Source organism: Grampus griseus (assembly GCF_964374135.1).
Source record: "Grampus griseus genome assembly, chromosome: 20".
In the NCBI taxonomy this organism is placed as follows: domain Eukaryota; kingdom Metazoa; phylum Chordata; class Mammalia; order Artiodactyla; family Delphinidae; genus Grampus; species Grampus griseus.
The window spans coordinates 54549858-54568421 of record NC_139014.1 but is presented as its reverse complement, the minus strand read 5'-3'; the positions used below and the strand labels follow the sequence as shown (position 1 = coordinate 54568421).

General features: G+C 34.1%; 1 protein-coding gene across 6 annotated transcripts in view; it reads right to left on the bottom strand.

The window, feature by feature from the left end:
- Positions 1–18564, bottom strand: part of NF1 (neurofibromin 1) — a 248699-nt gene that overhangs the window by 96197 nt on the left and 133938 nt on the right. For 4 of the 6 annotated variants that reach the window (XM_082678058.1, XM_082678063.1, XM_082678062.1 and 1 more), the window contains 6 exons: positions 13817–13952; positions 9849–9911; positions 5064–5222; positions 4429–4526; positions 3029–3175; positions 542–688 (listed from right to left, as the gene is read on the bottom strand). In XM_082678058.1, coding sequence (XP_082534184.1) covers positions 542–688; positions 3029–3175; positions 4429–4526; positions 5064–5222; positions 9849–9911; positions 13817–13952 — 750 coding nt within the window. The remainder of the gene's footprint in view (positions 1–541; positions 689–3028; positions 3176–4428; positions 4527–5063; positions 5223–9848; positions 9912–13816; positions 13953–18564) is intronic. The other 2 variants (XM_082678060.1, XM_082678061.1) reach the window with 1 other exon arrangement.

The following is an 18564-nucleotide window of genomic DNA, read 5'->3' as shown; positions in this document are numbered from 1 at the left end:
GAGATTCAAAACAAATGTCTACAGAAATTTTATAGCAATATTAAAGTAAACTATATTTTCTGAGCCTCAATCTAAAAGAAGCTAGTATCATTAATTTTCAGGAGGGTTCTAAAAAATGTTACAGTGTAGTAGAAAGAGTTCTGCACTTTGAACCAAAGGACCTATGAATCAGGTATGGAATCTTAGGCAAATTAATTATTCACTTTGAACTCTGTTTTCCCTAATTATAATATGAAAATAATGTTATCTACCCTCCCTTTAAACTATTAAACGCAAAAACACCTCAAAACAATATGACAAAGTACTATTCAATAAGATGCTATTATTTTTATAAGAAAATCAACTATGAAACAAAGCATATTTCAACAATATATAGGGTAAGAGAAAAGTGGGATTCCAAAACATGGCAATGTGGTCATTAAGTACATCCTTTCTAATAATTCTCTATCAAATATACAAGCATATCTAACAAGTGGCCTGGTGGTAAACCTTGCATCTCATCGAAAAAGAAAGCAATCATCATTTCAAGGTGATACTTTACCTAGTCATAAATTCCTCAAACTTTGAACTGGTAAGGTTAAGGCTGGACCAGTGTGTATCTGCCACAGGTTTGTGCTCTGGAGGACCCAGGTATGCAAGAAGTGTTGCCATCTTATCAAAAGGTCGTCTTCCAACAGCTTTGTGATCCCTAGATATAGCAAACTACTTAGGAAAAAGGTAGCAGTTCACATTTAGCAGAACACATTTCTTTAGATTGTCACTGGCTGCTTTTCTTTTTACTGTCAGCTGGTGGTTCCTGTTAATTTGTAAACAGAATCCAAAAGAGCTCAGGGGTTTTAAGTTTACACTGAGATGTCTTAGAAATATGACCACTCCCCATACTACAAAATTCACATAAAAATTCATTTTGTTCTAGCATTAATCCATTACCATTAAATGGGCAATCAGCAAGTAAATATAACATTCTGATCCACTTTTTAGGAAGTGGACATACTGTCCCTGATATCAGATTTCTGCTTATCAGGGTAAATATGAATTTTCAACAACTATTAAACGTTTAAAACTAAAGATAACGACATTACTTCACAAACATCAAACTGGCAAAAACATCATGAAGTTTGCTAATGCCAATTTTGATGAGGATGTGTATAAAGAGGTACTCTCAAACAGTGCTGTCAAAGTGTAAATAAGCATGTACACTGTGAAAAGTAATGTGGCAACATCTAGTAAAGTTGAGGCTGTGTATACCCCAGAACTCAGCAATTACACATTTAGGTAATACACAAGGAGACAAACATGAAGAATATTTATTACATCACTATTTAAAATAATAAAAAACAGGAAACCCTAAATATCCATCATTTAGGAAGTACAAAAATAAACTGTGATATAGTCATTCAATGAAATACTAAGTTATATAAATGATAAATCTCAAATAGAATATTGTGTGAAGAGACTATACTCAGTGTATCACTGCTGTAAAATTTTAAACCACACAAAACTATATTATATGTACCTATGTTATACCGGTAATTTCCTTTTTCTTGTCAGTTACACAAGAGAGAAGTAATACCTTTTCTTCCCCAAGAAATAAAATGTTATAAAGATCTGAAGTAATTACAGAAAAATAAATAATGTTAAAGCTAGGTGGTAGACATGGGTCTCTGTTACATTATGGTCTATACTTCTTTTTATGTTTGGAATGTGTCTTTTTTTAAAAAACCAAATTGAAGAAAAACTCTCTAGTATTAAACTACATGAATATGATTGTAAGTTATATAAGAGTTTGTGCTTAAAAAATGCATTTAAAAGAACGCTTGCATTTAAAAGTTCCACAGTTTAAGTGCCACACAGATACAGAAAGCATCTTCCTCTTTCTATCTTAGGCACATATTAGTCAAACCCATGTCTACTTCAAGCCATTAACAACTCTTAAAGGATTAAAATGCTCTCTCTTTTAAACTCCCATTTCCTAATATGGTCTTCTATTTTTCCCATGAATGAGCAAACCATTTTTATTGCCATTTAAAAGTAATCTGGACTCATTTTACCTTTGTAAGAGAACTCATACGTAGGAATTTGGGCCCTTTATAAACATACATAACTAGAAAGGACAGCAAATGATTCAGGCTACAAGAGACTTTAACTAAAAACAGCAAATGAAACAATTCCCAAATTAATAATTTTCAATTATTAAGTATTGTCTATATAAAGCTATTTGCATATAGAGTATCACAAATGGGATTATTATAGGATTGTAATAGAATAGCAATGTTTTAATTATTAAATTCCTAAGAATTAAGCTGCTCTTCAGATTCAGATGCCAATACTCACTTGAACTTCTAGTATATTTAAATTTCTCTATGTCTGGTTGTACATTATGTTTGCAAACCAGAGAAAACCCAAAAGGCTAGTTTGTGAATTCTTAGCTTAATTTTTTTTTTTTTTTTTTTTTTTTTTGGGCTGTGCCGCATGGCTTGTAAGATTCTTAGTTCCCCCACCAAGGATCAAACCCAGTGAAAGCGCCGAGTCCTAACCACTGGACCACCAGAGGATTAATTCCCTCTTAGCTTAATATTTTTTAAAAAGTCTGTAGCACTGATGTAGGTTGGTTGATCATTTAATATGACTTAACCTGTTGCCTATATACTTTTAAAAAGAGTCTACATTTCTCTTTCCAAATCGTAATTCTTATCTAAGAAGATGCAAAGTAAAAAGCATTCATGACCAATAATTTTATTGGTATGAATTTAAACTGGGCCTTCCCTGGTGGTCCAGTGGGTAAGACTCCACATGCCCAGTGCAGGGGGCCCAGATTCGATCCCTGGTCAGAGAACTAGATCCCACATGCATGCTGCAACTAAGAAGTCCGCATGTCACAAATAAAGATCCCACATGCCCCAACGAAGATCCCACATGCTGCAACTAAGACCCAGCACAGCCAAAAATTTATTACAAATAAATAAATACTAAAAAAAAAAAATTTAAGCTGAGACTTTTCAATATCCCCATGACAGGGAAATTTTACCTGTTGCTGGAAAGATACTGGCCAATTTTCTCTTGATTGTTCCAGAGTAGACGATGTAAAGCAAGCACATTGCCATCACTGATGAAGGAAAGACTGTGATTTACTGCATCACTTGTAGGACAATCGGATGCTATATCAAGGAAAAACCTTCAAAAATGCAAAGTTATTAGAATTTCAAAAACCAGATATACTCATATCTACGCTTGAATTAAATCTATGTGAAGTAACTTTGTGAAATTACTGCTATTACAAATATGGAGGTTTTATCATTAAACGAAACAAGAAGAGACAAGGAGAAAGTTGGTCTTCCATTTCTGATACCTGGCTACAGCTTCAGAGCAGGCTCTGAGGTCAGACAATGAAATTTAAACAGATGAGACTTTGTAGAGAAGCCAGTACTTTACAGATAAGGAAATGGAGGCCCAGACAAGACAAAAGACCTCCCCAAAGGTCTGTACAGGCTCTTAGGTCAAAGCCAGGATCAGAACCTTTGTTCTTTTAACTTTCTACGGGTAGTCAATCTGCCAGAATATAAATCCTATGCTGACATTCACTTTCTTTCCAATGTGATTTGCAGTCCAACAGTACACCTTTTAAACTCCAATTAGACAGAAGTTCGCAGGAACTATAATGAAAAATTGGAAGACAGTGTTGTACAAGTATAGCTTAGACTGTGAGCCAAAACAATTAGATTCACACTGTATGAAAAGTAAAATTCTTGATGTCAACTTACATTTACAAAGCACTTTCTCATAAGTTATGTCATTTGCTTCTCTAAAATCAACTCACAGGCAAACATAGTGTTATACCTACTCTACAGATAAACCAGCAACTCAGAGAGAGAAAGAGAAGCAACTAGCTAGTTATGGGAACCTAGCAGAACTCAAGTTTTCTAAAATCATAAAACTTCAACAGTTATCCAGTTACTCATGAACAAAATCTTACGCATTTGCATCACGTGGTTTAAAGAGTAACTTTTTAGTTTACATACATATCCAAATTAAAGTATCAAAAATATTCTAACATCAAAAAAACCTGTGATTATACACTATAATGCATTATCTGTACCAGTTTGGTTTTAGTTTTTACTGAAAGAAATCTTTTTCCTTCTTCCTCTCCTCCATATTGTGTCAAACTCAAATCCTTTATTTTAGGAGATATGTCAAAAACCCCTCCTGGTTTTTAAATACGGAAATCACTACCAGATTATAAAGAATATCATTTTATTTCATTACTGTCTTTTATAGTGGAATAAAATAAGATTATGTTCTTGACCAAGAGAGAAAAAAGAAAACAACCTACACAGGAGCTTCATGTAGATCAAGTACATAGACTTGAGTGAAATTGAAAATATTTGATCCAAACAGAGCAACTGGCTAAGTATCAGGCTGGCTGCTCACCTTCGTGCTGCATCAAAGTTGCTTTTCACAAAATCATTAAAAGGCCGCATGTGCTCTTCTTTTGTGAAAAGGACATGATTGGCAATACTCTGAAGTACCTGAACAATAAAATAGGGTTATAAAGGGTCTGATGATTTATTTATGAAAGCTACACATTCATACATTCTTTACAAAATATTAATTTTCTCACTGATACAATTTCTACTGGTAGTTAAAAATCAATTATTGCTCATTCAATAAATACTTGGTTTTGTTTCTATGCTTTCCCAAATATGAATATAATTATATAAACACGTATATATTTACATATATAAAATACAAATTAAAATTTTAATGTATTTTTTAATTTAAAAATCATATAGTACACATTTTGGTTTCCATTTCAGAATATCCATAATGATTACATAGAAAACCATCTTCAGAAGACATTTGCTAAAATATTTTCAAATGATAATAAGGTCCATCGGTATCAGTCTAATGAATTTCTTTGTAATATAAACAAAAATAAAACAAAAGCATATAAGTGAAAACCACAGGGCATTTCAAAAATTAAGAGAAAGTACAGTGAATACGAAAAACTGAAAATTTATGGAAGAGAAATTTTGAATAGCTATCTTATCAAAATGATTCTTCACCTTTGACATTAACTTCAAGCCTCTTTCGATTCTAGGTGGCGGCTTTTTATCTAGAATCCCTGCTTCATATGGTGAGACAATGGCAGGATTGATAAATCTGAGAAACATGGCACTTCCCACTGCACCGATGCTGTTCTGAGGGAAACGCTGGCTAACCACCTAAAAACAAGGAGTGGAGAATTCAGTATATGGTTTGAATTAAAACAAGGAAATGGGAAGAAAGGGCTTGAAAGTCAAACTTTGCACAAAAATGCTGAAAGACCAATCCTTGTGAACAACACATGTCTAATTTTTCCTACTCCCAAAACATCAGTAAACAAAAATTTATCCTCAATTCTTGCCCTCTATCATTTAAAAGCACAATAAAGGCATCTAAGAAAAAAAGAGAAGTCTCATAGATGAGTTGTGCAGAAGAGATCTGAAAAAAGATCTTAATTTTATCATCACTGTTTATACTGCAGATTTGATGAGCAACAAAAGCAGAACAAATTTTCACACAAGGATTATCATATTTTACTAAGATTACAAAACATGAGAGTGTGGTCAACTCTTGTAAGGCAAAGCTAAATAAGTTTTCAACAGCATACACCTGAAACATCCAATACCTAATGGTAAATACTTACATTTTGCTGTATACCAGGTACAATTAAATTTCTTGAGCAAAATGCTTGCCATATACAAAACAAAACTTAGTTTTCTTTGATTCCTATCGAGAGAAAAAACTTACTTACAAGTAACATTATTGCCAGTTCTTTTTCTTCATCAGAATGCTTTATAAGGGCCTACTTATTATTTAAACCATGGAGGAATGGGAATTCTTGGGGACCTAAAAGAAAACAGGATCCCACCAGCAAAAGAGAGAACCCCTATGTGTACCTCAATTTGTAATTCTGTCAAATAAAAAAAGTTAAAGATACAAGAAATCGTTGCCCACACTGAAAAACAATGTGAGCTCAACATTTTAAATGGATTTATTTTCTCTTTTTCTCTTTATAAAACATTCCACTTTGAAGGTAAATTAGACTGGCAAAGTGCTATGAAGCTGGCTCAGCTCCCATCTTTTCCTAGCATGTCCTGTTTTAAATTAACACATGAAAATTATAGTTTTCTGAAATTTACATTTGTTACAGATAACACACATATTTATTTTTAAAGAACACTCATATAACATTTAAATCTCTACAACTATTCATGCTTAGCGTGCCTAACTGCTGCTTAAAGCAGTGTTGACTAACGGCAAGGCCGCAGTGCTCCACTCAATGTTCTGGGATTCCAAGGATAAACCTGCATTTCAAAGGCTACTGGGGGAAAATGAGAAAACAGGATTTATATGCAGAATCTCACACAGCTCTAGTTTTCTTCACAATGCCTCAAAAAAATAATACTTCTTGTCATGAATTCTCATGGCTGACTGACTCAAGATTAACTCTGGAAAGAATGAGAATCATTTCACTTCATTCTATTTTCTTCAGTGCTTCATGTGGTATACATTTTAAATGTGTTCTTATTCACTGCCTAAAATCTTAAAATAATTTTCAACTATATATGATAGGAAGTTAGTAAAAATAAGACTTTAGAGAATGAATTTTTAAGCTGAGAAAATCTTTCTGAGAGGTGATAACAAGGGTGAGTTATAACTAATATATTCTCACCTTCATGTATACTGCATAGCTCAGGAAGCTTTCTTGGTGTTATAGTACTTGGAGTGCTATTGCATGAAGGACAAGCTTACACCTCAGTAAGAGGAAACCGGTGAAGGTGGCTAAACACAGCAGTCTTAGAAGAATGGCTTTAAAACCTAAGTACTGTTTTAGTTATTTTTAGCTGAAATACAGTTTTGGAAACAGAATTAAGAAGAAAACACAAGTGCTTTTACTACTCTAGTACAGTGTTTAACCTTTCGGGGAGTAGGAACAGCAAAATGAACGTTTACTTTCGCACAGACAAAACTTCATAAATTTTAGAATGTTCACAGACCACCATTGCTACTGATTGTTTCTTTTAGAACTCACAAATTTTAATCTTAAAAGATAAGAAACACCTCAACAAACCTACAAATTTTTAAAGCCTTTAAGGAGTGAGTTAGCAAGAAGGAACGGGATTAAAAACTGCTTTATATTTATAATTGCAAATAGGTTGTTTTAAAAGAATCGCATATATTCAGTTTAATCCATTAAAATCCTGAAATGGTTTTTAAAGAAGTAAAAGTTAAGAATTTGGTTTCCAAAGGACTGGTTAATTGTAAAATACTAACCTGCTGGGAAAGTGGCTCAAAAAAATCAATTACTTATATGCACACAGAGAACTCTTTTAAAATGCACTTTTAGAGTAGCTATTTCCTGGTTTTCTCTAAGACAGAAAAGCTTTTAAAGTGTGATGCACATTTATACCTGATTTAAACTCAATATTACTCAATCTCAGAATTTAATGAATATCTGAGTGAATTATTTCCCTAACGGAATATTGTAAAAATTATGAAAGGTACTACACCTTCACTAACTTCCACATCTTCAAAAATAATTCATGTCAAAACTCAAAAGTATCCACACTACAAGAACACATATTATTTCATGTATCATATAATTATGTAGCTCACCAATAACAGTATATTTTTGGAACTAAAACCTGATAAAACAATCAATATCCATAAAAATGCTCAACAACAAATTTTATGGTTAATTTATTAAAATACTTCTTTTCCTTTCACCACAAATTAACATCAGTGTAATTTTACCTCATAATATACACATACTCAAGTTGTTTCTATTTTTAATCTGCAAAAATCTAATTTGTATCCAAAAGACATTCTGCATAAAAGGTCAAAGTAGGGCCAGTCTGAATGCTGAAACCAATTATCAGTCAAATGTCCCCTTTACTTACCTCCCCGCCCACCCCCCCATAAAAGCTGAACTACAGGTTACAAATAAAGGCAGTCATACACTGTACATCATCAAGAGAATCACAACCCATCTATCCTTAATTACCTGAGTTAGGTTGACAACTTCTCAAAGGAAATCTAATTTACAGTATATGTTTGAGTATGATAAAGAGAATTATCTATAATATGATTACACAGCTACAAACCAGAAGCCAGAACCTTCTCTCCATATTTTACATATTACAATCCATGGTACATACACCCCAAAAGAAAGTTAACTTGCTTTTTAGATCAGTAGATTCTGTTAAGCCAACAACTCCATAAACCAACATTTTAAATTTATAATAACTATACTGTCTTCATACTTTGCAATGTGTTCTAAATATCTTAAATTGCCAATTAGATTTCCTTTGTTTCCACAAGGACCTCATATCACTTGTGCTGAGAAATACATTCCAAAACTTAGTGTTACCCAGAAACATTTTTTTTTTTAAATCTGAAAATAACACTAGTAGAAAAAAACATTTCAAGGAACAATTTTAGACAAAATCTTAATAAATAAAGCAATGTTAGGAAGGCTAAAAAACATGCTCTAGAGAAAAAGAGAAAGCCTGAATTTTAATTTATGTGATATACTACACAATGGTATTAGTAAAACACCAAACAAGAGTGTTAGAAATAGTAAATTAATTTCAACAGTGATGGTGTATATTATGTTAAATCCACATATGCTGAGAATTAGAAGGCTGAAGCATTAGAAAGAAATGTTTTTATTAAGTAAGATGGCCATCCAATCCAATTCATTTGCTCACAGCTGACCAAATTTACTTAACCTATCCAAAAAAGAATCTCTTGAATGGACATAAAAGCATGTCTCTAAATTTTAATTTAGTTCTGAATTTAAAATAGAAATTTATTATATGTAAAGCTCAGACGAGAAATAAAAGATGAAACCAGATGAATACTCTACACTAAATTTTACCTTTTAAAGTAAACTACCTACGTGACTCCTGAAGCTTTTCTTTACATCTTTCTCTAGATTTATTTGGATTGTCCGAACAAAGGTAGTACTGAGCCTGATAAAGATCGGTCACACTGACAGATAATGGCAAATTTAAAATGAATGCACGTTAATATTTTGGACAAATGTCACTCACAGGAAGAAAATAATTATGACTACCATAATTTTCTTCCTTTTAAATTAGGGCAAGTTCGTAGAAGCAGGTAAGTATATGCATATCATTTTTGCAAATAAGGTGTTTCTCTATAAATATGGGCTCACTTTTCCTTTATTTCAGAAGTACTATAATTCTCAGTCCCAATAGTTTAATAATGATTTTCTCTAAGGTAAAAGTGGTTTTGTTTTACCATTAGAATTTTTATAATCTAAGCACAATTATCTAAATCCTGGCTGAGACTGTCTAGATAAAAATATAAGAAGTAAAAAATAAACTTTAGCTAATTTTATTAGAAAGTGACACTTTCCTTCCATGTACTTCTAACAATTAAGAAAAACTTTCATCTCTAGGAAAAGAAATCACTCACATTACCTGCAAACAAGAAGCAAGAATGAAGAGAGTCAGCATTTCCTAAGGCCTTGAAATTAAGTTTCTTTGGCATTCATTTATAATTTAAAGAATAAATAATAAAATTAGACCAGGGATATCCAATGCAACAAATGCCCCCAAAACACCTTTGGGATAAATCAAACCAAAGGAACACAGAGAATGTTTCAATGTAACTTAATTCCAGGGTTAATTGAAATGAAAGCTACTTTGTGCCAGAATTAGTAGAATGATTTTACAGTGAAGGTCAAATAGGCTGAAGTGAAGATGTTCTTAACAAACAGCAAAAGATTTTTGTTTTGCTTTGAAAGAAACAGCTAAAAAAAAGTTCTCCAAACTTACTGATTTTTTGTTTTCCTTTTTTTCTTTTACTGTAGCTTTATTCAGTAGGGAGTGGCAAGTTGCCTACAGAACAGAGATGAGCACAAACAAGTCACAGCACCAACTACATACAGCAACAAAAACAATGTTGGCTTGTACATAAAATTACATGATCAAAATGTAACACAAATGGAATCAACAAAAAATTAGGAATCAACTTAATTTCGAGGGATGAATTTTATCTCTGGATTTTAATTTTTATTACATTTTTAAGCCAAAGCATAAATAGCAAGAAATGTTGAGACAATCATATCTACTATTTCTGGCTATAAATCGCAGAAAAGCTCTCCTCAAGTGAATGTGAGGATATTTAATATTTACATTTCAGTTAAATCCTAGCTTTTGATAAATTTTATATAAGATGTTCATTACAAATAGATCATACTCTAAAAACACTTCTATGCGTCTACATAATTTTTTCTTGATACATATATTTATATATACTTCTCTGTGTATCCTTCAATTGACTTAAAAAGTTCTTTTTCCAATAGCTGGCATTGAATTCCTATCCTACTGATTAAAAAAATAAACATTAAATGGCTAAATATAATAGAAAAATACACTTTAGAGATTCTGAGCTAGTCTCTCTCTCTTTAAGAAAGATTACTCTTACAATTTCACTTATTTTTGTTTGCAGGCTACTTCCTGAAAAAGTTCTAATCAGAGGAGGTTAAAAGCTCTGCAACGTTTGGGAAAAGAATGTTATCAGCTCAACTAGAAATAAGCATTAATATTAAAGTGAAGAAACTGCAGAGAAAATTACAGAATAAAACTGTAAGCCTGCTTAAAATTTTTCACAGATTTGACCATTTATCAGAATGTCTCCAAAACACACACACACACATACACACACACACACACACACACACACAAACCCCAAAACCCACAGAGACATATTGGTTTCATCTCTCCGAGCTCCTTCTAGGCCAAAGAGCTCTGTTAAAATTAAAAGACTCCTGATTGGACTAGACTAGGCACAATAATTATTTTTAAAATATCTTGAAAACAAATTAGAATTCTTTAATCCACCATACATGGCATTTTATTCTAAAAATTCTGTGCATTCAACACCATAACCCATAATAACTTGGCATTAGTTTGATATTTGTTCATCCATCCATCCATCCATCCATCCAAGTAGTTACTGTGCACCTACTTGCTAGATACCATTCTAAGCACTGGAAGAAAGCAATAAAATAAGAAGACATGGTCCTTTCCTCAAGGAGCTTTGATTCAAACTTTAGACTATATACAAAAGCACTAGTAACCCAATTTATCCCCAAAATGCAGTTTTATACACTTTTTATTTTCAATTACGGTATATAACCATCAATTATAGCCTTAAAATTTTTGTGTAAACGACTTCTGTTTGGAGAAGCACATTTGCTAGGAAAAGACGACATTTATTTAGAATCATATTTAGCTCTTTCTCAGAATTCTCTCACCACAACTTAGGAGAATATCCAATCTGGGAATTATTTTCTCATTATTCCAAAACTATCAGGAGGAAAAGTGGAAATAAATACATGAGAAAATGTCTCAGTTATAAATCTAACACATGTTCACAGTTGGCTATTCCTATATAATCTTAACCCAGTCCACTAAGTAAGGAGGCATATAAAATGAAAGACATGGTTAAACCATGATTTTAAAAAGGCTTAACAGTCAAAAGTACTAACTCAAGACCTAAAGCTCAGAGAAATTTATTAGCTAGCAATATACTCAGCTTTCAAATCTTCCCCAGTAGGTTCCAAAGCAGGAGACATATTTACTAGAGGGAAAAAAACAATCGACTACTATCCCTCACAGCACAACATAAAAGTACAAATGGACCATTATGTTATTTCCAAAGTCAAAAGGGCAAGGAAAAGCCAGAAGAGGGAAGATGAATAAAAATAAAAGAGCAAACTAAGGGAAAAACTACATTTGGAAAGAGACTCAATGAAAGAATATCTTGAGATCAAAGTTTATTTGTTTTTCATTTTTAATTAGTAAATGTAAAATTTCCTATAATCAGTCACTTATTAAAAAACAAACTTTTATTTATAAATAACATAGCATATATTTCCTCTATAGTATTGTACATTCCAACAATAAGTTTATCCAATACGTCCCCAAAATGCACTAACATTTAAATAATATTATTAAAGGGAATAATTGTATGTGAAATTTTAATACAATAATTCAGGTCTGTTGTAATATGGGATATTGTATTATGGAATGTTTTAAAAAGCACAACACATAGTGGTTAATAAGCCACCAATTATCAACTAGCATTATTTTCTGCATCATTTTCACTTCCCTCCCTTCCTAACTATGAAAGCTGACAAGAATCTTGTTTACTTGGGTGGGAGAAATGGGGTTATTTATTCCTTCATTAAATATTTTCTAAGTACTTACTAAGTGCCAAGCACTTAGTTCCTTTTTCCTTATCAAATGGGACTCCAAGTTTGCTGATGATACAAAAATTGTTTTCTTTTAGGGAGACAACCACATGAAGAATTTCTACTAAAATCTACTAGAGACCATATATGTAACCAGGTGGTTAGGACCCGTTCACTTCTAACCAGCTAAAGTCAAAGCTACTGCCACTTGAGAAATTCATTTGCTCTCTGAAAACAGTTACTATTAGGCCAACCAAGAAGTTGGTCCAGACTATTTTTAATAGGTGCTCACCATTTCTTATCTGCCGAGTTTTATAAACAGAAAGGACTGAATTGGATTTAAAGAGAAACCTGAATAATGCCCAGACTTAAGCTATTACTTACTGTATTAGATTTCATATTATAACTAAACCACCCTCTGGTCTCAGATTTAACTAGCTGAAAAAATTATGTGGGGCTCTCCTAAGCTTCCTTGAGCTATTTTGAAAAGGCAGGAAAAGTCATGATAAATTAAATTAAGAGAGTTTTAATGCTAAGTATGCTTCATCATCTACAAACATGATGAAACATTTTTTTATAGATACAGCAGATACATCTTTATAAATAGCAACGGGGGAAAAATTCACAAAGAGCAGCCTGAAACAGCTTTTTTAAATGACAATTTCACTGATCTTGCTAATGTCTCTAAGCAACCAAAGCCCTGTGCTAAAAAACAAATGGCTGGGGATAACTCTGCAAAGAAAAAGACACAAAAGGCATGGGTTTTGATAAAAACATAAATTTTTTCCCCTGTACCTGCCCCTGTCCCAAACTCCAGGCCCACTAATGTTTCTTCCAGAATCACAGTTTTAACAGGCTAATGTGGATTTGTACTAATCTCCCTTGGAGTGATTAAATCATTTCTGAAACTGCATATGCCGATCAAAAACACAGTGGAAGCCATAAAAGAACACAGATGCAATTTCCTTAGCAAGTAGGGGGTGACTGTGGACATCTGAACTCAGAAGCATTGCTTGCAGTTCTAGTGTTGGAAAGTCTAATAATTTGACATGAATGATGATGCAATATATTTTATAAGTAGCATTCTACATAAAATAAAACATCAGCCTGTCCTGGGAAAACCTGACACAAACACAATAGAACTTAATAAAAAATCAAAATTATGGATCAAGCATTTCACAACACAAAAAACAAGGAGTAGACCAGCCTCATATGTGAAAGACCCTATGAGTAATTTAGGTACAAGATAAAAACAACAACAAAAATTCCATAATATATCTCATTTCAATCACATCTATTATACCCAGTAGATTTGGTGCATTTTAAGCTTGTTCTCAACGCAAGGAAAATTTATTATTTTTAAAGTACCCCCTTAAACTACTTTATATTTTTAAAGCCAATTTAAACAATTCTTAATGTATTATTCATCCAAATTGATTCAGTATTATCAACCACACACTATTAGCAGCTAAATCCCTCTTTGGTAAAGCATTTTTTAAAATTTAGCTGTGGATTAATAATGGTAATCTCTAACCTTAAGCATACCTGGTACAAACAGTGGCACACACTTCGTAGCTGAGGGGGAAATTCGGAGGAGGAACTGATGATGGCATGGAAGAACTTTTCGGTCATCTGAAGGAGGTTTCGCTGGTTTTCCTCAAGGCTCTCTGACTGTTCTAACCTACCGAGAAGAAAAAGAAAAAAAGCAAAACCAATTAAAAACAAACAAACAGACAGACATACTCCTTAAAAGAGACTCCTTAAGAGACATTCAGCCAAATGCAACATTTGGACTTTGTTGGGAACCTGATTTAAACAAACCAACTATAAAAAAGGCAATTTTGAGAACTGTGTATAAAAATTCTTCTCCCTCTATATTTTCACAAATTTAGTATATGATTTTATTTTTTGTCCATCTAGTAGGTAGGAGAGTGCATCTCACATTTTTAACTTTTATTTCCATGACTTCAGTAAAGTTAGACATGCTTTCAATATTTTGTGGCCATTCAGGCCCTATTTTCAACTGCCCTTCATATCCAGTTTAATATCTCTAACTGCTAGGTGTCCCTCTTGCCAGTACCTAAAACTCAGTTTGTTCAAAATCAGCTGATTTTTTTCCTCCTACTTGTATGTCTCATCCTGTGTTCCCCATGTTGTCAACGGCACCATCACTGTTTCAATCACGTCATTCAGGTGACCTCTGATGTCGTCTTTGCCTGCAGTACTCCATTATTCCCCACATTCAATTATTGTTGCTAATTCTTCTGTATGATTCTTTTTGTTTTAAGGTATTTATTTATTTATTTGGCCGTGCTGCACAGCATGCAGGATCTTAGTTCCCTGACCAGGGATTGAACCCGTGCCCCCTGCAGTAGAAGCACGGAGTCTTAACCACTGGACCGCCAGGGAAGCCCCTCTTCTGTATGATTCTAAAGTCTTGGTGCTGTGATTAAAAGCAGATATTCAGAAGGCAGACTCACTAGGTTTAAATTTCAGCTTTACCACTTATTGACCATTATGACCTTGGTCAAGATACTTAACTTCTCTGAGCCTCATTTTTTCCATCAATAAGACAGGAATAATTACAATGCCTACTTTATGGGGTTTAAATTTTACCCAGTGGCTCTCAAATCCACAAACCTTTACTTGAGCTGCCCAACCGAACTCTCAAAACACATTCCCTATGAAAGTCACTACTTAACTACTTGTTATATGTCTTATCTCCCCTACTGAACTGTAAGATCCTTGAAGGATGTATTCATCTTTGACCCCTTAAAAACTAGCATAGTACCTTACCAAAACAATTATTGAATAAATACTTGTTTTCAACCTCTTAACTAGTAATTTTCTTTCTATCCTAATTTACATATTACATAAAAGTTTGGGACACTCCAGATTCCTTCAGCTCACCATGTGGTGCAGCATATGGATACAGTAAGAGTTTGGAAATTAATGTAGATGACAGGCAGGAAAGATTTCACGGACTAGATGAGTTCTAAAGGAGGGAAAGAATCTGCACAGGCAAAAAGAAGTAAGGGCATTTCAGAAAGAAGAAGGCAGGACAAGCACACAGTTCAATCTGATAAACATTTGTCATGCATCTACTATTTGCCATCTTAATGCCAGGTGCTGAGGATTCAACAATAATTGGCCTCTGAACCTCTCAAAGAGCAGAGAGAAGTACACACTAAGTAATGAGTACAATTATTCAAGGATATAAAAGACAAAATAGCAAACCAGAGACAGACACGATTAATTCACATGGCAACTGGTTGCCGGGAAGTCAGAGGCAGAAAATGAACTTGGGATATATGGGGAACTAAAAAGAGACTGGTCTAAATATGGGGGCTTTATGAAGGGAGATCACTTAAGAAGCTACAATAGTAACTCAAATCTGAGATATGGAGGGCATAGAAGCTTTGCGTATGAAAGAAAATATTAACAATATATTTAACAGGGCTAGAAGAGATTCCTAGAAACCTTGACAGTTCTTGTCTACTTTGTGGGAACTTTTTCTTAATGAGTCAACACAGCAGCAGGTGTGCTGCTGGTCTGTTTCAGATGTCCCTCTAATACATCTATCCCTCACGCCTCCCACATGCCAATGATAACTTATTGGCTATTCCATTAATTCTGATCTATAATGAAGCTTTGTGTTCAATTATTTAAGTGTTTGTGTGTATAAAAATTTTTCCCTCTGATTTTCAATCAGCTTTTGTTTTTGTCTCCTATTGTTTTCTTGTTTTTAATTTCATTGATTTCTAATTTTTATCTCTTTCCTTCTGCTTGCTTTAGGTTTATACTGAACTTTCTCTAATTTTCTAAGGTGAAAGTTTAGGCCATTCATTTTAGATCTTTCTTCTTTTCTAATATATGCATTTAATGCTGTAAATACTACATTTCACTACATCCCACACATTCTGAGAAGATGCACTTTTTCATTTAGTTTTTCTTTTTCTTTGCATTTCAGTTTTGGAAATGTCTATTGACATATCTTCAAGTTCACTAATTCTTTTCTCATTTGTGTCCAGTCTACTGATAAGCCCATCCAAAGGCATTTTTCCTTTCTGTTACAATGTTTTTGATTTCTAGCATTTCCTTTTGATTCTTTCTTAGAGTTTCCATCTCTGTTTAAATCACCCACCGGTTGTTGCATGTTGTCCACTTTTTTCCATAGAGCCCTTAACATATTAATTGTAGTTATTTTAATCCTTGTCTGATAATTCCAAAATCTGTCACACCTGAGTCTAGTTCTGATGCTTGCTTTGTCTCTTGAGACTGTAATTTTTATTGCTTTTTAGCATGCTTTGTAATTTTTTTGTTGAAAGACCCAAGACATAATGGGTAGCAGGAACAGAAACAAAGAGGTCTTTAGTGTAAGGTTTTATGTTAATCTGGCTAGGACTTAGGTTGTGCTTAATGTTTGCTATAGCTATAGGTGTCAATTTCTTCCGGTGTCCTTGTTTTTGTCTACCTAGTTGTCTGGGATTCCCTAGTTTTCCCTAGGAATTCCTTCTTAGAGTCTCTGTGTTGAAGCTCTCTGCTGTAACCCACTTTTAATACACTGGAGTCCTGTTGATGTAGTAGTGAGGTACTGGGGAGGGGAAGCAATCTATAATCTTATGCTTATATCTCCACCGTTTTACTGGGCCAGAGTGGCTGGGTTGTGACCTTCAGAAGAATTTCTTAGCCTTTTTTCTCCCCTTATGTGAGTCAGGAAGGCTAGAGGAGGCTGAAGTTGGGTAACTGCCCATCCTCCAGGTCAGATAAGGCTCTGGTAGCAATCCTTAAAGGCAGGCCTTTGTAAGGGAGAACAGAACACTATGGGCATATTACAAAATGGTTACTTTTCCCCTTCCCCTGCCAGAGCACAAGGGGACTTTTCTTCCACCTTCACCATGAGAACCTGGTAGGGTTTCTAGAGGTCAAACTCACAGAAGTGTGGGGGTCCCCCTGACACAGGGCCCCCAGGAGCTTTCATTCTCAAGCTAATCCACACTCAACCTCCAGCAAGTTATCAATTACAGCCTAAGTGTTCCTACCAGTTACTGACTCCAGCAGCTGTTTCTCCCTGTAAGCTGGGATTCTCTGAATTTGGCTGTCACGCCAGTTTTTTCCCTTTTTTTGGGGGGGGGGTGCCCTTCAATTCTCTGATGAATTTAAGAAGAGTTGCTGATTTTCTGTTTTCAGCTTTTTCTTGTTATGAACATAGCAGTGTCAACTTCCAAGCCCTCTCTACATGTCAGAAAAGATGTCAACTTGATTTTAAGTAACCTGAATATAGGTAGCTTGTCATCTAGTTCCCTTCTCTGTGCCAAAGTACTTTAGTACAGTAGATTTCTTTCAGGCAGTAGTTCACTCTCTAAGTAATTTTTACCCTTTAGAAAGTGAAATTGCTAAATGGTAACAAAATACAAGATGACATTAAAAGAATGTCGCTTTTAAGTTTAAACTACAACTTTTTAACCATTTTAACAATAACTGGTTAATTTAGGTGCCAGAGTTCTGATTAGATTTTACCGTTGATACTTCAGCAAAGGCAGAGCCAAAAATATCAACTGATACGAAGTTGCCAAATAAAATTTTTAGGAAGAGAAACCATCAAGAAGCTCTGAACTTGAAAATAAAAAATAAAATAATGTTAAGGTCCTAACTGAAAGACAAGAGATGTGGCTTAGCAAAAGCAAGCATAAGTGTTAAAAATTTCATTCAACAAATATTTATGAAATGCCAACTATAAGCCAGATACCATGGGGACAGGTAGAAAGCTTCATGGAGATGGTGGTTTTTAAACTGCACCTTACATTACCCCTTGGCCTCTTTCCCTTCTCCTAAGTCAATCCACATTATAGGAGGAAGAGCGAGATAGATTAAAAAAAAACAGAGTCAAGCATGCTCAGTTCAGTGCCATCCTCTCCATTCTAGATATGTCTGCCTACAGAAAAGATATAATCTGGTCTTCTCTCCACTTGTGATAAAAAGCTTGCCAGCCCCTGTGATGGAAGCCTGTAGTTTACCCAGCTGTGCAAGGGATGGGGAAGATGATTCTAATTCAAAGTGATGTATTAGCAAGCCTATGCTACATGCCCACAGGATCTAAAGCCCCACTCTTTAATCATTTTTATCAGAAATAAAGGAGATAGCTGATTCCTGGGTGCTTCACTCCCATCCCTCCCCTCCCTCTGCCCTTTTGGTTTTGAACTTGGTGGGGGGGAAATGGGTATTACTTATTAAGCAACTCTAATCCCAATGAACCCCATGTTGTCAAGCCACTTTAAAAATGTACAACATGC